At 43.0% G+C, this 23,056-nt stretch overlaps 3 protein-coding genes across 3 annotated transcripts in view; 2 read left to right on the forward strand and 1 right to left on the reverse strand.

Annotated features, from left to right (window-relative positions):
- Nucleotides 1-23,056, forward strand: part of LOC126370333 (mRNA-capping enzyme) — a 373,272-nt gene that overhangs the window by 12,616 nt on the left and 337,600 nt on the right. The window lies entirely within an intron of this gene.
- Nucleotides 56-10,692, forward strand: LOC126370468 (NADH dehydrogenase [ubiquinone] flavoprotein 1, mitochondrial). Its single transcript, XM_050015342.1, has 8 exons — nucleotides 56-138; nucleotides 279-488; nucleotides 862-1,154; nucleotides 1,618-1,848; nucleotides 2,726-2,958; nucleotides 6,299-6,502; nucleotides 7,880-7,947; nucleotides 9,110-10,692. The coding sequence occupies exons 1-8, from the start codon at nucleotides 90-92 to the stop codon at nucleotides 9,247-9,249; spliced, it is 1,428 nt and encodes a 475-aa protein (XP_049871299.1). The 5' UTR covers nucleotides 56-89; the 3' UTR covers nucleotides 9,250-10,692.
- The window catches only part of LOC126370625 (tribbles homolog 2-like), a 32,736-nt gene continuing 21,559 nt past the window's right edge, over nucleotides 11,880-23,056 (reverse strand). Inside the window, exons 4-5 of the mRNA XM_050015594.1 lie at nucleotides 14,351-14,542; nucleotides 11,880-13,642 (exon numbers count right to left, since the gene is read on the reverse strand). Of these exons, the coding sequence (XP_049871551.1) occupies nucleotides 13,381-13,642; nucleotides 14,351-14,542 (454 nt within the window). The 3' untranslated portion in view covers nucleotides 11,880-13,380. The remainder of the gene's footprint in view (nucleotides 13,643-14,350; nucleotides 14,543-23,056) is intronic.

The raw sequence follows: 23,056 nt of genomic DNA on the forward strand, positions 1-23,056 counted from the left end.
GGAAAGTAATAGGAGAGAAATTGATTGACAGATCATTATGTCTAGTGTGGTATCACCTCAGTATTTTGACGTTTTGCTTTTCGAGAAAAATGGCTGGTGCGCTGGCGAGGGTGCTTCAGGGCACAAAATCACAATACGGTATGGTATTCCTCGTCTTATGTACTATTACACGTTGCAGATAATTGTACATAGTCTATATAATTCTTAATTGACTTATTATGGTTTGTTGTGGTATGGTGCGCAGTAGGGTTGTCTTACATAATTTTGACGTTTTGCAGGCATTGTAGGGTCGTTGGTCAACAATGGGTCTGTGAGGTTCCAACAGACACAGGCGCCGACGAAGACTCATTATGGGCCACTGGCTGACAGTGATAGGATCTTTACCAATCTGTATGGACGACACGACTGGCGGTTGAAGGGAGCTCTCTGCCGCGGCGACTGGTATAAAACCAAGGAGATCCTCCTAAAAGGCCCAGAATGGATCGTCAGTAAGGATCTTAATTATTATAGTTTTAAGAAGAATATTAATCATTATCCACCTATTGTGTTCATTTTTAGTAGGGAATTGTACTTTAATTGAATTGTTGTGTTGATGTTGTCTCTGTCTCTATTATACCCTTTTTTTTTTGTATTTCCTGTGTGTACATAGAAGTATTTTTTTAATGCAGAAACAACAGTCACACAACATCAATAATCAGTTTTGTTATTATTTACTATAATATGTAAATAACCAGATTCTAAGCTTAACATAGTTATATTAGGGTTTGTGTATCTTAAAATTCTAAGATTTATTTACTATTTTGCACTTTTTGATATATCTTATACTCAGTTTTAAAATAACAACACTGCAAAAAATTACAGACGAAATGAAATCCTCTGGCCTCCGTGGGCGAGGTGGTGCCGGTTTCCCAACGGGCATGAAGTGGTCATTCATGGCCAAACCATCTGATGGCCGTCCTAAATACCTGGTTGTGAATGCTGATGAGGGAGAACCAGGCACTTGCAAGGACCGAGAGATCATGCGTCATGACCCTCACAAGTTGATTGAGGGCTGCCTGGTCGCTGGCCGGGCCATTGGTGCCCGTGCTGCTTATATTTACATCCGAGGAGAGTTCTACAATGAAGCTAGTAACCTCCAGGTTGCTATTGCTGAGGTAAAGAGAAAATGATAACTTAATATTGATTTCTTTTACATCTTAACACCCTTCCAGTATTTAAAAAAAAAGTAAATAAGGTAATTAGGGTTGTTAACTAAGTAAAGGCAGCTCTTAAAAGTAGATACTGTACGTCTGTTGTGCAATACACAATTCTAGTATAAGTGAACACAACTTTTAAAGGAACTTTATAATAATATTTCCTACTAAACTCCACATATAGGTATGGTAGTAGTTACTGGTAGGTACTTACCATTTCACATTGGTGAATCTAATGTACTTTTTCCTAGCATATTTTTATAATCATTATTTTGGACTTTAGTTTTTTCTAATAGATATTGTGTATAACTATAAACAGAATATTTGAAAATACGAAAATTATATTTAATTTCATTTTTAAAGATATGTTCTTTCTGCACTAATATGGTATTATTTACTTATAATGGAAAAAATATTTTCCCAGGCATACCAAGCAGGCCTACTGGGCAGGAACGCCTGCAGCTCTGGCTTCGACTTTGACGTGTTCGTGCACCGCGGCGCAGGCGCATACATCTGCGGCGAGGAGACCGCGCTCATCGAGTCCATTGAAGGCAAGCAGGGCAAGCCACGCCTCAAGCCGCCGTTCCCGGCTGACATTGGCCTGTTTGGGTGCCCTACCACAGTCAACAATGTCGAGTCCATTGCTGTGGCACCGGTGAGAAAACGTTTGTCAATAGTTTGCCATAAATAAAAGGGAAAAGAAATACTCCTTATTATGAAAGGTTCAGAAAATATTTGTTGCAGTTGGTCTAACAAAAAGCTCAGTGAGGTGTACCCACATCTGTTATGTATGTGTGTGTGTTTGTGCAACCAATACAAGCAGAGCTACTATGCGTTTTACTCGTGTCCACTTATTTACCAGTGGCGACGAGGATGGAATTTGAACCCACGCGTGCAAAGCACATTGGACTAGCGATCCAATGCCTTAACCACTCGGTCACACCTCGCCAAGCTTTCTGATAGGTGGTGCGCCGTATCACCGTCTATAATGCCGGGGTAACTGCCTCCGTGGTCCAGTAGTTGAGTTCTGCTCCCGTCCCGGAGGTCCCGAGATCGAATCCCGGTGGGGACAAATCACTTTGTAATCCCTAATTTGGTTAGGACATTGCAGGCTGATCACCTCATTGTCCAATAGTAAGATTATCCGTACTTCGGTAGGCACGTTAAGCCGTTGGTCCCGGTTACTACTTACTGATAATACTGTAAGTACATAGTCGTTACTCAATAATAACCCTGACACAGGGTTGCTGAGGTTGGTCATCCTCGCAACCCACACGGTAGAAGAAGATGCCGGGGTAAACTATACAGATAGATAGATAGATAGATAGATATAGCCTTTATTATGAACTAATTGTAACAAGCTTATACTTAATATTTAATAAAAAAAAAATGTGTTTAATTATGTTCTTCGTCCATTTGTCTTTTGACAAAGGCCTCCTCCAGCTCTTCCCTGTCTCTCGCCAGCCTTCTCCACATATTTCCTGCTGTATCTCAAACTATACAGAAATCCTTTAATAATAATGATGTTGCAGACAATCTGCCGCCGCGGCGGCGCGTGGTTCGCGTCGTTCGGTCGGCCCCGTAACACGGGCACCAAGTTATACAACATATCCGGGCACGTGAACACGCCGTGCACGGTGGAGGAGGAGATGAGCGTGCCGCTGAAGGAGCTGATAGAGAGGCACGCCGGCGGAGTCACCGGCGGCTGGGACAACCTGCTGGCCATCATACCCGGCGGCTCCTCCACGCCGCTCATGCCCAAGTCGTGAGTACCACGGATTACTGTTATTAAGCATAATAGGCAAGCTTATACATTGTTTTAAATTTACGCGATTATTATCATAATTAAAACACTTAATAACGGGTTCTCACCGCGTTTAAAGTAGGATATGAGACTCCGTAGATCAGATGAGACGGGACGATGGATCAGTCATCCCGTGATCATGACACTTGCAACAGTGTCGAAATATCGGGAGTCTCATATCCCTACTTTAAACGCGGTAAGAACCCGTTATTATGTGTTTTAATTATGGGCAAGCTTCTTGAGGAGGTTGTTTTGAAGATAATTAATACAGTGCTTCCCATCCTGGGACCAGTCGATTATTTCGATTGTCCATTTTCCTTTCGAACTTGGGAAACGTCGTAGGGAAGACAAAATAGAAGATAGGAAGAACACCAGCTAAAGATCGCCACATTTGGAAAAACCTATAGGGGCTTAGCTTAGTCCTTAGGACAGCCTGACTAGGACGGCGTCAATGTCGCTTTAAGTAAATTAGATTTAAGTAAATAACAATAGAATGTTATGTAAAAGTCAGTGAATAAAGGCTATTTTATTTTATTTATTTTTACAATACAAATTATTATACACTTTATTGCACCAAAATAAAAAGAAATAATTACAAAAAGTCTCTTAACTAAGTACATGGCAAATGGCGGCCATATCGCTTAAAGCGATTTCTTCCAGACAACCATAAGGTGAGGAAAAAATGTAAAAAAAATTAAAGATTGCGGGTACAAACTAAAGTACAACTTACCAATAAATACATGCAAATAAATATATAACATACTTACAAATATATATACCTAACCTAACAAATATACCTACTTATATAAATAGTAAACACAAAATACCTAATTAATTACCAAAACAGCACCATTAACAATTTTTTCTTTAAAAAAAAAAGAAAAAAAGGTTAAGAGTAACCTTGGAGTACATTCAAGACACAAAAAAAAGGAAAATTTTAATTTTAATGCAGTAGATGTTTATGCATGATTGTGTATTCTCCGTTTCAATCAGTATACAAAGTAAGTAGATAGGTCCTGATTTTGTACAATGAAAAATGGCGGGATGAGAAATCTGAGCGCGCGTGTGTCGTGTGCTGCGTAACGCGTAATTGCGAGCGAGACAGTCCTCGTCCTCTCCCCCTTACTCTTTAACGGTTTACGGCCATTTACAACTAAATAAGACTCAAAGCGGGTGAAGTCAACGCTCTATAGGAATTAATGCCGGGCGGGGAGTTACCGTTCTATACATAGTATTGTATTACTCTATCACTGTAAAGATGTGGTCGTTATATGAGCTATCTCAGGACAATAGTAACTCTAAGGCGCCCCATACACCTACAATAATATTGCACACTATATCTGCATGCACAATATTATTGATCGTTTACGGATAGTATTGAAACATTGAACAAAAGATTGAGCGAGCTTAATTTTTATTGGGCAATATTTTTTTCTTGCACTGTGTAGACATTGCGCAATATTTTTCATTTTAGTTTTCGGAGTGATCGCGATCGGTCAGTCACGGATCGGGATCGTTTTCGTCATTTAAGGCTAAGTCGTTTAAAAGCCTTTCATGAGTGTAAACTGGCCTTCTTTTCAACAAAATTACCAACGCGGCTGCCGCCAAAACTTCGTCGTCAGACATGTTCCTCGCACGAAAATATTGTTCAGTCTGGTTTGTCAATTTTATTGAGAGAATTTATTGAAAGTTTGGAATCAAAGGGGTTATTCAATATTATTGCACAATTAAAAAATTGTACAATATTATTGTAGGTGTATGGGCGCCTAACACTAGGGTCAGTCATTGTCCTCACACAAGAGAGAAATAGTAATAATCGCACAGTTCCCGCCTCGTCATCCGCCATATTATTATGTGACGCAACAATTCGAACAAACGCCTGCAAAAAACGCTTCTCCGTGAACGCTCAGTACATTGTCATACGCTTGTTTTTCCCGCGCGTACCCCAACGCGGCCTTATTGCTTATTCTAAGACAACGTTCCCCCCGAACCTAGGACCTGTGACTAGTGAGGTTCAATAATATTTGAATTTTTAATATTAATAATACTAGGGGCTAGCCAGATTAACCTCCATTGTTTCTCAACAACGAACATTGCCAACAATCCAATACAATAAGTTTTATCCATTGCGCCAAATAATTCAAACTTCTTTACGTAAATCCTTCTTTCCCCACTCGAAACTCCACTCTTTGCAATTCTTGGAAAACGTGAGTGTTTCTATTAGAATCGTACATAACGTCAAACTTCATACAAACCTGTTTTACAAAAGTTTAATAGCAATAACAAATGTTACAAAAGCCTTTCTAACTTCTGTTTCAAAAGTTATAAAAAACTTTTTAATGAATGAATTGATATTTTCTATGGCATCTCAGTTTTTACAATGAGTTTAAGAAATATTTGGCCGGTAAGAAAACGTGACTTGAAACAAGCGTACGTAGATTCCAGTACATAAGTATGTTACGTAAGTCTTTTTTCACGATTCGTAAGTGTGGTTTTAACGCCAATAAATAGGCTACATTGAGGAGTAAACCTGTAGCATAAAATAAGTAATGATAATACGTATAGAACGGGAATTGTCCGCTCTCCACCGACGGCTGAGCTAGGTTTACCTCACCCCCTCTCGGACTTTAGTCTTCAATCGGATGGGCGTCAGACGTCACACACACAGATGCGCGTGTACGATAACGTCAATGTGTAGCGTCTGTGTAAAACGAGGTGTTTTGTATGAAGTTTTCGGGGTGTGCCTGTAACATGGAGTAAAGAATAATACTACGTACAGAACTGTCTCTCCGCCCCGCACCAATTCCTATAAGGCGCCGAGCTAAAGAGATTTTTGTATGGAGTGTCCACCTTACCGCGTAAACGCGAGTGAGACAGACAGCCCGCGCGCACTCCCTTAATACATGACCGCGTACGGCCATTAAGAGCCAGTTGGTAGAACGCTTGCCTCTCACTTCGAGGTTGCAGGTTCAAATCTAGCACAGGCCTAAACCAATGATTGTCGAATTTGTTTTCGAATTCACGTTCCCGATTTTTCGAAGGTATGTGACCTAACCTGTATTGGCTTGGTTTTCCCCTCACTTTATAAAAAGCCAGTCGCTTCTGTAAAAAACCGGACCTGTCAAATCTTCAGGTTAGGTTAGCAGAGATGATGTACGGCCGTTTAGACCAAAGTGAGGGGGGTGAGGTAAATCTAACTCGTCACCGATACGAATTTGTGCGGGGTAGAGCGTGTCCCTTCTATATACCCTTATTATTTATTCTATGGAATCTATTATTTAATACTCATCTCTCCTTACAGAGTCTGCGACACAGTTCTAATGGACTATGACGCCCTGGTAGCAGCGAACTCCTCCTTCGGTACTGCAGCCATCATAGTGATGGACAAATCCACAGACATCGTGAAGGCGATCGCCCGTCTCATCGCCTTCTACCAGCACGAGTCGTGCGGGCAGTGCACGCCTTGTCGCGAGGGAGTGTCCTGGATGAATAAGATTATACACAGGTACGATACGATCCACACTAATTTTATAAATGCGTATGTTACTCTGTACATTTTCTCTGAATTTGGTATGGATAGTCTGAGAGACTGTCAGTACTATTCAGTGGCGGAGGACAGGAGTCCTAGTACGGCTTTGAAATAGACTACTCTGGGCGCCATCCCACTTCTTTTATCGTGTGGGTTGTGAGGTAAATTACCAACCTCATCAACCCAGATGTCAGGGTTATCATTGAGCCGCCGAAGGCCCCTGATATGGCTCATGTAACGACTACTTACTTACACCACTATACTTAGTGGTGTAAGTAAGCTTATTACTATAAGCGGGACCAACGGCTTAACGTGCCATCCCACTCGCGTCAGACAGAGTACTGCGGGGCAGAAGGTAAGAGGCACCCCAAAAAAAGTATCATGGAGAATGCTACATTGACAAGATCGTGGCTCGTAAATTAATGATGATAGTCTGAGACCTAAGAAAGAACATAGGGCACCCGCTAAGGGGAGGTAGAGGAAATGGAAGAAAATGGAATCCGATATTTAGGGAATAAATTATAACACTATGATTTGCAGTTAAACGCAGAAGAATCCTAGCTTCTTAAACCACACTAAAAATGATCTTACTCAATAGTTCACTACACAATTTTCTTTACCTATGTTATGTATGATTCTACAGAGTAAAAAAATAACTTTAACAAAATGCCTTTTTTAACTTACAATCTCACACCCACAAAATAATGCCGAGTAACCACAATATGATAAAAAATAAATTGATTAAACAATTTGGTCAATATATGGTCAGATCATATCTATTTACTCACGTGATATTGGACCACTTTGATGGAAATAACAACGCAATAACATATTGTAATTATATAAATATTGTGCAAGAACAATATTGCGCAATGCACGCGTAAATGTTGACCAATGAACAGTCTAATCTTGTTTCTAGCGATATCTACCGGTATGGCCAAGTGACATACGCTCACAACTGTATCCCAATTGGGGTAGGCAGAGATACATCCATCGCAAGATGAACTAAGTACCCACACTTCACCGAGCTTTCTGTTAGTGCAACGTGATAAGTGATGAGCCGTATCGCCGTTTATAATACCCTATAGTCATTGACATATTGAATATGTATGAGTATGTGTAGTGAATAAATATTAGCACTGATCTTTTCTATAGTGTGGGTGGTGAGGTGGATTACCAACCCCATCAACCCTGGTGGCAGGGTTACTATTGAGCACTGATGATTGATACTTACAAGATTATAATAGAAAACATCAGAATTGATTTCCTAATTTCAATAACAAAAATTTTGACACACTTTTGAAACATTTCATATGATGTGACTGATGATTCTAAAACATTATGAAATTACAGGTTCATCGAGGGCAACGGCTCGGTAAAGGAGATCGACATGCTGTGGGAGCTATCCAAACAAATTGAAGGTTAGTATTGTAAAGTGTTATGCACAACAACCAAAGTTATTTTTTAGGGTTAGTCATAATAACTGCTTATGGTCAGTCGACCGATCTTACGTTTGGGAACAAAAATGAAAAAAAAAAAATTATGTTTCCGAACCTCAAAAAAAAAAGCGGAACCCTTATAAGATCACTTTGTTGTCCGTCCGTGGGTCTGTTAAGACCTTCTCGGGAAAGTATGGAGGTAGTATCAAGTCGAAATTAACATCCAATACTTATGTCTGCGGTCTCTTGAAGCTGTATAAAATCAAGCTTATAAATCGATGCAATCCAAAGATACAGACAATTTTAGCCTTTTATTTTTCATAAATTTCGTCGGGGAACAAAAACCTGGGGCTATATGAACTTACTTCCCATAGACCTAGAATCGTGAGGCAAGAAGGAAACTCGAAAATTGTAAAGTTGTTCTATCACAAAAAATATGTTTTTGCGATTACAAACTTATTTGGAGTTGGGAAACTAATCGCGACCTATTTCGATGTATGGAGGGAGACATTAGTCAACGGCAAAGTCGAACTATAGGAACCTAGGTGCGCGTTCGGACTCGCATATGACCGGGTTTTTAAGGCGCACCTGGTTATGTTAAACGCGGCCCGCAACACTGCGGTATCACTTACAGCACGAACGACATACTATTTTTACACATTGTTTTAAGTTTACGCGGTTATTATCATAATTAAAACACATAACAACGGGTTCTAACCGCGTTTAAAATATGAGATATGAGACTCCCGATATTTCGACACTGTTGCAAGTGCCATGATCACGGGATGACTGATGAGATTGGAGTGGAGTAGGTTGGTCCATAATTTTCTACGGGCAGACATATGTGTCTACCCTCTTTCTTTGCCGCTTAAATACATAAATGTATTTGATATCGGAATGTTCGGAACCATCTGAACTCGCACCAAACTCACTACGACAAACCGCACTCACTGTGTCCTCACGTTTTGTCACCACATCCCTATTTTAAACGCGGTAAGAACCCGTGGTGGAGTATGCTCCATACACCCTCCGGTTGATTGAGGGGAGGTCTGTGCCCAGCAGTGGGACGTATATAGGCTGTTTATGTATGTATGTAAGAACCCGTTATTATGTGTTTTAATTATAGTATATTTTTACTTGACAGGTCACACGATTTGCGCGTTAGGCGACGGCGCCGCGTGGCCGGTGCAGGGTCTGATCAGACACTTCAGACCCGAGCTGGAGAGACGCATGCACGAGTACGCTGAGAAGAACGGACCTAGCAAGGCCGAGCGCCTGTACTAGATAGACACTCCCAACACACTATTTGCGTTACAGCATGGCGCCGCACCTCGGGCACATTATCTTATACTTTCTAACACTCTGTAGGTATGCCGCCTTATCATATGCGTGCAAGCGAGACAAATAGTCCGCTCGCGCTCCTTACGGACTAAAGTGAATACTGGTGCAGGGTAGAAAATGTCCCGTACGTAGATTATTGTTTATCGTATGATATTGCGTAGCTGTCAAAATAAACCATTTTCCTGTAAGGCTAACATGCGCACCATGATAAAATTATCGACTGATTCATTAAATTTTGTCGAAATCGATATTTTTTGTTCGTATTTTCACAGAGCGACACGACTTGTTTGGGTTCACATAGCACCAATCGATAAAACGACTTGATTATATCGTCAGAATCGATATAACGGTCATTTGACCGTGACAAAATTTTATCACGTAGCGCATTTTAGCCCTACTGGTCAATCTCCTTCGCACTAAGCTATATTATATCTTTCTGTCCTGCTGCCATACCATGCTAGAGCGCAAATAGTGTAATAACTACGCATAGTCGCCTAGTTGCTGACATTGGGTATACAAAGACGTTATAATGAGAAACACAGAGAAAATCAAATGTTGTTTTTCTGACTTTATCGATTTGCCTCGGATAGCTTTGTGGTCGGACAAAAATTTGCGTGTACATTGTTTAATTAATGTGAATATAAACGGAATCTTCTTCATCATCCTATCTATCGTCTTATGTAATTTAAAGTCTTTACAGGAGCGACTGTCAAATATGATTTTTCAATTCAAAAATAATATGTAGAAAATTCGCAACATTTCGACGCATCTGTAAATTAGTTTTGAATACTTTCACATGTAATTTCATGAGTATAAAGTGACATGTCTCGTTGCCCAATGTTTCGCAACTGTGAGGTGACAAATCAGTGAGGTCATCACGACGATATTCCCACTAAGTGTCGTGATGATTCGCACTCCACTCGTTGTAATTATAATCATTTAAATGCTGACAAAGTCGTCTATATAATGTTATCACTGTTCAGATACCTACACAAGTTCCTTACTGTACGGTCACGAGCATTAATATGTATACACTTTGGTACCATGTCACATTAACTTTTTTGACAAATTGAACTGTAAGTCTCACTAAATGTCAAATATGTTAGTGCGACAGAGTCCCTAAAGTGGGTACATTATATTGCTCATGACTGTACAACATATTCAGTTTTTAATCATACCGCCAACAATTTGAATTGCAATCGTGTATAAACGGCGTACTTTTCGAGTTTTTATTTACGATTAAATTATTCTTTTTTGAAGATAGTTTTTATTTAATTCTGTCCTACAGTAAATTAGTGGTTGAAATCCACAAGTACGGGTGATCAGCAGTTAAATTAGTTAATTTTGTATAATATTGTAATTAGAAATAAAAATCTCGAGAATGAAGTGAATTTTGTTATTATTTGTTTAAGTACCTTATACTTTATTTATATCCGAAATAAGGATAATCCGAGAATGACGGATAGTAGAAAATCAAATTAGACATCGGATGACGGATGTCGTGCGTAATCATGCAAATAGTTCTATGAACACTTCAGATCCGTCAGTTGATTGACGGACTCGATCGACGGATATCAAATATGTTAAATGGGCACCCACAGGCCTGTCAGTCGTATATTTCGTGGTTTTCGTACCAAGTGAGAGTCCTCAGAGCTCCCCAATTGGCTAGACAAGTAGTTATTGCCATTTGAACAAGTAGATTTGCCAATAAGTCACGTCAAAAAAAATTGTGACAGTGTTCTAAAAATGTACATGATATTGTTGTTCATGACTACACAACAGGAAAAGAACCGAATCAGTCTACAGTTACATTTTATTATACATCAATGGACTACTTAAGATTCAGAGCTCACAGTCCAATTTAAGAATAACAAGAAATATGTGCAGAATTTCCTCGAATCAGTCGTTAAGGTTTTCCGGAAAACATATAATAGGTTTTTAATTACATGTTAGTGACGTGCGGTGATAAGTACGAGCGGAAATCTTAACCTTATCTGATTGATTGGCATTAAAATAGCAATTTCCGCTACCGATTAGCTTATCAAAAGAGGAGAATACTTCTAGGTGTATGTGTTGTTGGATGTGTCGTGCCCGGGAATATTCCCGCTGTAAAAACTTTAATAGTAAGAACACTGAATGCTTATCCGTGTCCCTTATCCTGGCAATGCCACCATCCCGGATCGGAATTCTGACTACACAGAAAAATTGTCGCCAAATATCAGAATTTGTCGGTCTGTCCAAAAGTTATAACAATTTTTTGGTGGCAGTGCCAGGATGAGGGACACTGCTTTTACCTCTGTTATAGAATAAGGAATCATACCCCTTGTTACTACGACCCGCAGTGTGATGTGGAAGGAGAGAATATGTTATATATATATATATATATCCCTCGATTTATTAGAGGGACGTAATATAGGTTGTTTATTCTCTGCCCACGATAAATACAATCTGGGCCTCTGAATAGGCACTTTCTAAGTACGCTCAGCTTACTATCAGGTGAGATTGTGGTCATATGCTTGCCTATTTTGCATAAAAATGAATGTGTATAGGGGTATTTGAAAATAAAAGTATAGTTTTAATTTTTTTCTAAATTATTTATTCCCTCTATCATTCTTTCTTTTTTTGATAATTCTTACGATATCTTAGCTCTATTTACAGTTTGTATAAATTAAAGTAGTAAAAGTACTATTTTACATAGACTACTATTGTACAACACGCTTTCGTCACTTGAAAGACTTGACTACTTCAACATTACACTGAATCCATGAAACGTTGAACAGAACCAAACAATAGAAAAGGAGAAGAACAACTAAGCCGTAAATCAATAAAGTAACAATTTAGTCGAATGGTAACATTGCAGATTTTTGATTTGGAACAAAATTAATTAAAACTTAAAAGGAAGTTGATCTCAAAATTAAAGAAAAATCAAAATAAAAACTCAACACCAGGTACCAAATGGGAAATAATTTAGTTTAGGATTAAGAGTGCCGTCGAGCCGACCGTCCATACAACAACAATAAATTAGTTTAAATTAAATAAATGGCACAGACCAAATTCTACGACCATTTGCGGTACATGGTATTGCGAATATATTTATAACATAATTTTGGTTGATTTAATAACAATAATAATTTCGTATGTCGATTTTCCAAACAATTACGATTTTATATAACCAAATAATATATCAAAATAACTCTATGATGGAAGCAACCGATCGTTGTGCAACAAAAGAATTCTCACTTCTGTCTGTAACAACATAATGGCAATCAAGTATCGCTAAATAACATCGGTGGAGATCACAATTACACGATAAACTTTAATTTTATATAAATACAAAATATACATAGGTAATTTACCTAACACTACTGCAACAACTTCAATGCAATATACCCATCTATATTGATGTGAAATTGATATGATTACATTAGGCTTACAGGAATTAACATAATAGTTAACAGAATGCTTTATTTATGTATAAATAAGTTGCGTTAGCGAGGCGGCGCTGCGGGCCGCGAGGTTCGAGACGCGAGTCTCGAGCCACGAGGCACGGCCACGGCCGCAGCGCGCCTGCTCCGCGCTAGCTAGATGGATCGCAACTCGTCTCCGTCGGATCACACGAACGCGATATCAGTCTCACTTATTCTGTCATTACGAACGTTACGACTATACCACAGCTCGTAAAAGCCAGAACGAAATAGTGCCAATAAAAGCCGCATAAAACTAAATTCCTCTCGTAATAGAGCGTTAGTTTCCTATAGGATTATGCGATTCTTAGTGGTTAGGTTCGAGCTTCTACTTCATAAATTAGTCGGCGGGGCGCGGGCCAGCCGCGCCGCCGCGATCCCGCTACGGATCTCGATCTCTACGCGAGGCCTCTCGACCCCTATTTGGCTCGGGTACTACTGAAATGGAACACGCGGAAACTTCGGCGACTATATTTCAGCGAGCGCGAGTAGGCCGGACACTTAAAATAAATTCATAAATAACCGAAATCACAATGAAGGTCCGTCGAGTTTCCCGGCTCAACGGAGGATGGTTTGGGTCCCGATGCCAGCACCGGGCGCGTGGCTCGTCCTAGTAGTGGTCCCGCAGGTCGATGTCGGGCACGAGGCGCTCGCTGGCGGCAGCGGCGCGCGGCGGCAGGTCGTTGCGCGGGTCCCGCGCCAGCCACGGGTGCCGCAGCACGTCCGCCGCCGACAGCCGCTCGCCCGCCTCGCGCCGCAGCAGCGAGCGGATCAGGCACTTGCCCCGCGACGACAGGCACTCCGGCACCACGAAGTACCCGCGAGAGATCTTCGCGAACAACGACGCGTGCTCGCTGTCGTTGAATGGATACCTATAACAAACGGAGAGAAAAGTTAGCTAATAATCTACTATGGCTGCATTAAGCACAGGAAAGGGCAAAACCTAAACAAAAAAAAAACCCCGTTCAGAAAAAAATCTCTTATCGCATTTTAAACAGATAGGCTCATTATGATAGGCCTCCACAAATTGTTGCGTTTTTACGAAAGTCGATCCAATTAATGATGGATCCGATTGTCATTTGGGAGGGCAGATGTTCGCCGAAACAAAAACTCAGGTACTGGAACCCTTCCGGCGACAGGTGAGGGTGATTGCGGCGAAATCGGGATTTAGAATATAAATTACGGGTGCGAGGGACCGAAAAAGGTAGAAAAGGAAGGCTCGCAAACGGCAGGTGCCTGCAGGCTTGAGTCGGGCGATGCAACGTCTTCGCCACATGACCACGGCAGGTGCGGTGAAGATTTCACGAGGCGCGTTTATATGTGGGTGATATAATTGCTGGCCGTTGGCGCGTAACGGCCGACAGGTGATCATCCCGTCGCCAACGGTCGCCCGACCCTCGCTGCGATCTTTCAAAACGGTAAGTCCCACGCTAGCAGGTGAAGACGCCCACACTAACACCCTCTGTTGCCTTTTGTTCACGCGTGGCTTATTGCGCCTCGCCTAATTTTGTTTACTGTCCATCTATATTAATTCTGGGGTAAACAAATAAACAAAGCAAGTATATAGTTAAGTTCCTTACCTTCCAACGAGCATGGTGTATAGAATCACTCCTAGCGACCACATATCAGCGGCCCGCCCGGAGTAGGTGCGGTGCGCTCGCAAGATCTCAGGGGAGACGTAAGCCGGACACCCTCGCTTGTCTTGAAGCAAGTCTTCCTCAGGGTCGTCTAGCACTACCGCATCCTCCAACGACTCTAGCTTTAACGTCGTCCTGAAACAAGAGGAAAACATGTTTAGACCCATTGAAGTCAATATATACGAGTAGGCTACAACTAATATTTCCTTTTGTTTGTGAGCCTATTTACAAAGTTGCATATAACTCAAGGGATATCAGTGGGCAACAAGCTGTCATGTCTCTATTATTTGATAATTCCGCAACGTAGGGTCCGTTTGACCGCGTCGCCGGGTCGACTGCATCTGACGTGCATTGACCGATGACCCATATAAATCGCAAACGTTCACGTGACGCGCTCGGACCATTCTCCCGTGATACAAATGAACCTTTGTGCACAAAGCTTTGTCCGGGCGGCCTCTATTAGCGATTCACGCTAATTATATGAAACATAAAGGAAAACTGGGATAAATGTTGCAATGTACAGTGCGTATGCAACAGTAATGTCATGTAAATAATTACATAGCGCACCATAAAGCTGTTCGGTGACGCAATAGGTTTTGTTTCATCACATGCCGGGCTTTAGGCACCGTGTGCGACCTCGTGTTTCACAGCCGCCGCATCGTTTCGAAATGCATTAAATGCACAGTTCGAAACAGTACACCGCTCGATGTATTATTGAATGTAAACTAACTCTGATCCGGCGACACGAACGGGACTTTTGGTTTACGGTTTCATGGGAACGCTTTCGACCCGCAAATGTTTGTTTTACCCGCTACTGTCCACTGTACTCAGATTGATTTATGCGTGTTGCCGTCGCCTACCTATCATGCAGTGGCAAAATAAACTACATGTAAAAATGAACGTTTAATTTTACTGGCGGAAAAATAAAAAATAAGTAATATGGCGAGTGTATGGAGGTGAAGGCGTGCAGGTGCGCGGTGGGCGGCGCCGTGCAGCGAAATCGACGTGCATTAATGCTTATAGGATATTTTTAGCTCTTTAATAATACTCCGAAGGGGAACGGTAAGTCAAATGAATTTAAAGAAGGGCTCCCTGTATATTTTAAAATAGAAGCAATTATCTAGGAGAGGATATTACTTATTATTTCAGTCACGATTAAAGTGGCGTTTACAAATCGCAAGTTAGGTTGTGAAGAAACGTGTAAGTTTCGATTACGAGTGCGTATTCCGAAAGCTAGAGGCAATAAATATCAAGTTTGCTCAAAGCGCAGTTACAAAACCCGCAAGTTGCGGTCTCAGCGTTTGACAAATAGTGCGCGGACGCAACTCGGTGGATGACGACTGACGACCGTCGAGAGATCTCACTCTCGCAGGTAATTCCAACTACGGCCATCATACGGCGTGTATTAAATAACGCAATGCGGTTGCGGCGATAATTTGAGATGCAAGATAAACGAGATAGCAATTTATTATAATATAAATTTACAAATTGATCGGATCGTGACAATATGGAGCAGCTGGTTCCAAGTAAAGGTTACTCTCGTTAAGACTGTCGCAACGATACATTCGGTAATCGCGTGAAATTTATCTAGGTGCAACACCTGCGAGTGCTGTTGGCCACTGCGAGTCACCAGTGGTATGATATTGGGAGTTAGAGTGCATTCAATTTACAAAGAGGTTGGTAGTTGGTGAGCGCTCGCGTCGCGTGGCTCGGAGTGTGGCAGCGCAGCCGCACGTGCCGGCTCGCGTGTGGCGACAGATCTGTGGGAACTAGTTGACGAAACTGTGACGTCACCCTGCAACTGCACTCCGGACCTTTTTTGTAATCCATCAGTGAGCGGAGCCGAATCCGGAGGGCGTCCTCGTATCCGTTTTAGGTCTCGACTGCGCAACTGATCCTAATTAAATCCCTACAGCGGCAAGGCTAAAGTGCGATGTCTGCAGTTGCAATCGATTCGGATTTCGCAACGTGTAAATAAGTTATACGGTGTCGTAACGCGGTCGGAAGGTTGGCCGGATTTCCGAGCATGTTCCGAGCGGTGGCCTCGAAGGATTCTCGCGGTGTCTCGGACGCGGGACAAGCGGCGAAAGGACAACGAGCCGCTTTACGCAACGAGCATTACGCAGGCGGTGCACCCGACACAGCCCTCACACCTCCACACACCACGCTAAACACAATCGTGACGTACCCAGCGCTCAAACACTCACATTACTAAATTGACTCACGTTTACAACTTCGCAACTAAGTTAACTAATATTATTTCGTTAATGTTACACGCTGCAAGCAACGTTCGAGTTTTCTTGGTCAAGTTGACTCGCGAGAGGCGTCGTCGACAAAGTAAATCGTGCAATAATATCGGCATTTAATGTCGCGTTGACATTTAGTCAATTAATATTGTCGTAATCCAAGATTTGTTGCATTGATCTATGATCTATATAAAGGTGCGTGTGCATGCGGCGGGCGATGGAGCGGCGGCGGCGGCGTGTGGGAGATCGCCCACAATTAGCGGGATGCGCCGGCGTTTCGCAACTGCCGCCATTGCTCAACTCAACCCTGACAGTTTCGTAACAAACAATGGCAGTCATCGCAGATGCAGCACACACACATGCACTTCCTGCTCGAGTTTATATCGCCGCATGACGAATGCTTGCGCAAGCGTAGGAAACGCTTTATGCGACGATACACTAAACTGGCCGGTTGCGAAAGGCTTTAATAGCCGTGTCAACAACGAGTAATTCCTCGTTTGCACTAATATCGACCGTTTCTGAGCCCTACGGTGTACAGTTAGTCATAGGTTTTCGTAACGCGCATTGTAGGGACATGTGTGTCGCAAGCGCGTTGCCTCACCGCGAGATGCCGGGATAGGTTGGGAAACCATCCCGTGATGCCCAATTATATGTCGGCTTGCATTGCGCAATGCTACGCAGCGGATGCTTTATCATCCGATTGATAAGTTTCGCTAAACAAGGTGACTGAGATTTACAATTGATGCGTGAAACGGCAATGCTACCTCCTCGTGGCGAAATCTTGCGCAATCTCCTTGACATTCAGCGTCAGGCAAGTTAATTGAGTGGCTACAAGTTTTTACTACAGGCAGTGAGAATACAGACCGCTAGATAACGGCATGCTATACACACTAGAATTTAGGTCTCAAAACCGCACAGGCAGCGGCACAGTTTGCTTTATCGGAGCAGCGATAACGCAAGTCGAACTCAGTTTTGAAACCGAGCGTTGGGCCGCTTGCGAAAACGCTAATGTGAACATCGGTTGCAAAATTGTTTTAGTTTTAAAATCGAATGCAGCGACAATAGCACAGATGGGCCGCGGGCGCACCGTCACGCGGTGACATTGCGAGTAAGGAGATCGAGTGTAACTTGCCGCAGGCCGTATTTGGCAGGCGGGCGGCGTCCGCGCACAGGCCGTGTGTCACAATGGTGTGGATTATGAGCCGTTGCGATATGGCAGCATGTTGCAAGTCCGGGCGGCGGTCCAAGAGGCGCCGCCGAAATAATCCCGTGTTGCAACGCGCGGACTGCGGAACGGGCGCCAGCCACTCCAGAGCGGAGCCCGTTGCGCAAACACTACACTACCGCACGCAATTGGCCAATTGCGCACGTCGCTTCGCTTCCCAACGCATGCTGCGACGTTTACGAAACTGACGATACCGTTCGACGACCCCGTCTATTACGCGAGCCTTGCGTAACAAAGAAAGCGCTCAGAATGCGTCCGCAAAAAGTATCCGAATCCTCATTGCTCTCCGTCCCGAATCGTTGCAATTACACCGTTACGTAGAAGTGTTAAATCCGGTGAGCGGTCGACTTTCTAACGCGGGGTCGGTGTACGCGGCGGCGTGTCGCAACAATTTCTCCGGCGTCGCGAACGAAGAAAGCGCGACCTCCGCAGCGTTTTGCAATCGCACGCCGCACGCTGCCGCGTCACCGGGCCGCGCGGGCGCAGCGGAGAAAGAGGGCCGCCGTAGAAAGCGTACATCGACCTGCCTGCTGACGGGCAATCAGCGAAACCGCAGGGCGGCTTGCAACAGATGCGCTAACAAGATTCCTGCGACTCCCGCCGACCGCAGCGGCACGAGCCGTTTAGCATAACAGCAGCGTTCCGCGTATGCCGGGATTGGGCAAGTGGGCCTGCGTTGCGCAAGCCGTGATAAACGCGCGGCCGCATGTCACCGGCACTCGTGAAACACTTCCGTTCATTGACTCCTTCCCGATATAACCGTGTTCATTGGTCATGTCCGTTTCGAAATACTTTCGCCGGCGATATGTCACATGTGCAACGTGGGGACGCCAGCTTGCACAAAAACCACGCGCATCTCTTTCCTTGATCTTTAAGGGCTATTACAATGTCTCGCTCGCATTGAACAAGGAAAAAATCGGCGCCTTGCGACCCCTGCACATAACGAAAGAAATGTCGCAACCATCCTCGTAACTCGTATCTAATTTGAAGCTAGGAATTCTGTCGTGCAGGATATTACAGAAGAATCGACGGGTAACCGGCTCACTGGCACGTTTGCGTACTCACTTTCATAACTCGTTGTTACGTTTTAAAGCGACTTTTCCAAGTGTTGGGAAACATACGGGTAAAAACCTGGAGCTCCCACATCGCGGACGAGTAATCATCGTCATTATGCCACGCAGAGAAAACTGTCGTGCGACAGATTGTGATTGGTTATGAAGATAGCTTTCACGCTAACGACGACACGCAACCGCACAAAAAGAATTCTCATCACGTTCTAACGAATCTCGTAATGATACCAGTAGGACACCTGGCGACAGGTGCGCGCGCCGCCCGCTCCGCGAGTTGTTGAGGCTGTCATTATGACGATAACTAAAGGTTTGAGGGCAGCTGTACGTGTTTGTCGTCGACAGATGCGGTCTAGATCGGTCGATAAATAAAAAGAGCAAATCCACATCCGAGCGCGCCCGCGCAGTTTCCGCCGCGCGGCGCATGCAACCGGAATCTACTATTGTTTCACTCGGCAACCGTTTCCTCGCCTCTATTCGAGTCGGAAGTACGAATCGAGATGAATGCCTCGCTTCTGCATTTATTAGAAGTTCAATCTGCACTGTAAAGGTTGCACTCGCAATGTGAGCGAGGAAATCAGAGCGACGATTAATCATTAAGGCCGGGTTGCCGTGGCGACGCAAGAGCTTGCAATATGTAGCGAGTTAAAGTATTGCAAACTGCGACGAGGCAACGTGGCCCACTGGTAACTATTGGTTAACAGTCGATCTTAGGTGACGTAAAAATCGTGAAAAGACAATGCTTGGAGTTTACCTAGTGATTTATATGCGGCGGAGGTCCAAGTTCTAAACTTTAGTAATCCTAGTTTTGTAACGCTGGTACTTTTGCAAACGGTTTCGCGCACTCGGGCCGCGGTCCTTACGCTCCGTTTCATAATGGAGCTTGCACAAGTGTCGGAACAATCGCGCGTTTGTCTCTTACAAGTAGGTGTGGTGGACTAATGGGGTGCAATGCGTGCTGACTCTCACAGCCCACAGCTGGTGCTCTATATTATTGAAACCTCACAAGTAAAGCCACACGATAATTATAGGCATATAATTTGTTCACTAAGAGGCCAATGTGAACGGCTAACATTTCTTAAGCTTGGTCTTCGAAAAATCTTCACCTTGATCCAACTTTTATGTGCCAACAATTTATTTTTACATTCATATCGAAAGACAGTACTAGAATACAGTACAAAGGCCAAAGGAATGAATGACGCAGGATGGTTTCGAAAACGCGAAATAAGCGATGTTGCGATTCAACTTACGAAATACATTTGCCTCGTGGTTGCAGAAACGAGTGGGACGACAAATAGGATTTATCTTGACGATTTGTAACTATTACGAGATTAAATTAGATCTAAATTGACATAATGACATTATTTAAAGGAAACAAAGCTATGTTGATAAACTCGACGTAAACAAAATTGGATAGGCATCTCAATTTGCGAAGTGAAAAATGTAGGGAGCGACGAATTAGTATGCAAGGTATTTTAGATAACAGTGCTGCTTTTAACTCTTATCTGTGGAGCAGTTATCGCAATTCTTATCAACATTTCTCTATAATCTTATCTGTAGAAAAAAACTTCTAAAAATTTTCACCAGTTGTGAGTTGTTTATTTATTTAGTTGGCAACTTGATACGATAAGCAAATATTTTGTAATGAACTGGCACTGATATTCCACTGAGTTACACAATTCTACATTTATTGGTGTGTTGCGAAAATGTAACATTTGTATAATTGTTGTATTGTAATTCTATTGACATGGAAATTAGAAGACTACCGCTGCACGACATTCGCTGAGTGAACGCGCCAGCGCATAAATTATTTATGTTGTGCCAATAGTGGATGTCAACACGCATTGTCGCATGCTTGCGTCCTTACCACTCGAAATGGTTAGGGTTCGAATTTTGAACAATAGTTGTTTGTAAATAGCATATTAACCGTGGGCCCTCGACAGGAGTACTACTTATATGGCAATGGTTATCACGAACTCTATCGAATCAGGAACAATAGTTTTAATACCCCGCGCTCCGTACGACCCCAATGGCGTTGCAGGTAGTACTTGCAGCGATAAGACACGCAAAAGCCTCTACTAAAAGTACTGTACTACTGGCGAATGCAACCGTATTGCCATGTATATCGTACATTATACTACAGCCCTTGTGAAGCACATGTGGAGTAGTAACGAAACCGTCAATGAACAAGGTACATGACGGAATTATTTTGTAAGCTAGCATTATTGGTGCTCCAATATTAAGTGCTGTGGTATAAATAGAGTTTAGAATAATTGAGTCAGTAAATTAAAAATATATGGCATACATCAACTAAATTTTTCGTCATATAAAGTATCGAGAAGTTTGTAAATAAATAACAAGTCGAATAAAAACTGCAATAAGAAATTGCGAGTTCGAAACGAGTTTGTACCGTTACCGCTCTGAAACCGCCGAGTAAACAACCACTCTGATGGGACCAGTTACAAACGAGTTCCATTATTTATTGATTTCACGAAAAAACTACCATTTCGCTGGCTGTTGACGAAATCTAATTGCATGTAGTACCTGACGAATATTTAGTTCGGAACGCTTATTTACATTTGAAAACAATGAACCCAACCAACTATATTGCCTATAGGTCTGGTAACGTATACCACAACACTGAGGCATTCCAAATACCGTACGATTGTGTGAATTGAGAACGTGGATCGAATCCCATTCGAATAAATCGCTGCTAGTTTGTAAACGATAGCTTCTGGGATCTGCGGACAATGCCCTTTACTTAGGAATATAAACAACTGGTGAGTTTATGACGAGTATTGACGAGTTGTCCGGGTAGTCATAAGTCGCAACTCGTGGAATATACTGTCGACTTTACTGCGAAGAAATGATAATGTGGAACGAGACAGCGGTACTTTCTCACAGCCCGCCGAGTACCGTTTGGCGAAATGATACTAGGCCGATGAAAGTACAGATACTGTCGTATCGATGTACGAACTGACACGTAAGATAACGAAGAATGCGACGGCCCCAAAAGGCGTGGAGCACAGCAGAATTTAAATACGCAATAGCTCAATTTCCAATTTTTTATCGCATGTACAATCTCTGGCTAGCGATGAGATCATAAAAGGATCAACGCTCTCCTCGAATGCCAAAGCAGTGATCAGCTACCCGCTCCACAAATTAAAGAGAGTCGCTCGCGGGCGGTCGTTCACCTCGCGATTACTTTTTCTAGATACAATGATGTAACTTGGAAAGTGCGGAAATGGTAATTTCTAAACAGTTACAGAATTGCCACGCAACGCCGTTTATTATATCACAATTTCTGGCATCTTGCTCGCGGATGCGCGCCGGAGAAAGGTCAGTGAACTTGCGAAACTTACCTGTCATAGCGAGGGGAGCGAAACAAAAGCGGTGATGCAACGGAAGAAAGTACGGAAACGAACGCACCGACAATTAGTTTCGTGCGCAATTTTCCCCAGATGAAACAATCGATTTGGAAATGGGAACTGGCGAGCTCAGAAGAGAAGTGCATGGGAACGACGGTCGCGACTTGCACAACAGCCGCTCTCAACGGAAGAGAGTGCGGGCGAAACGGCACATTGCGCTGATGCAATAAAGAAAGTGCGGAACTGAAGTAGGTTTTCTAAACCGGTGAACGTACTCGGCCATTAGCACTCGAATCATTCGCGTACACCGTACAGGCTCCAGCGGCCGCGGCCGACGACCTCCGGTGATGTCAGCACCAGCCGATGTTTTTCGCATGAAGTTTCTGAATGATACAATGCCTATGAGAGGAAAATAACGATGTGTAATCACGCCCTGTCGAAGGGAAGGCATCATCGGGTGTTACATCAAGCTTTTGCTGTATTGCTGGAGTTCGCAATGAGTAGTTAGGTAACGAGTGTTGTCACACTTGTTTGTTGCAATTACAATGCTGATGTAATTCGTTCAATGTGCAAAACTGTCGGGGGATCGCAACGCAGTCGGTATTAGTGGTGTTAATTACTAGTTGAATTGACCGGTGACCTTAGTGGGTTGACAAAAAATTGTTTAAAAAGCGATATGTCAAGTTCAGCGGGTGCGAGGCCGATGCGCGGGCGCGGGAAGCGGGCCGGCGGGCGAGGGAGGG

This window comes from Pectinophora gossypiella, chromosome 1, assembly GCF_024362695.1.
Source record: "Pectinophora gossypiella chromosome 1, ilPecGoss1.1, whole genome shotgun sequence".
Taxonomy (NCBI): Eukaryota; Metazoa; Arthropoda; class Insecta; order Lepidoptera; family Gelechiidae; genus Pectinophora; species Pectinophora gossypiella.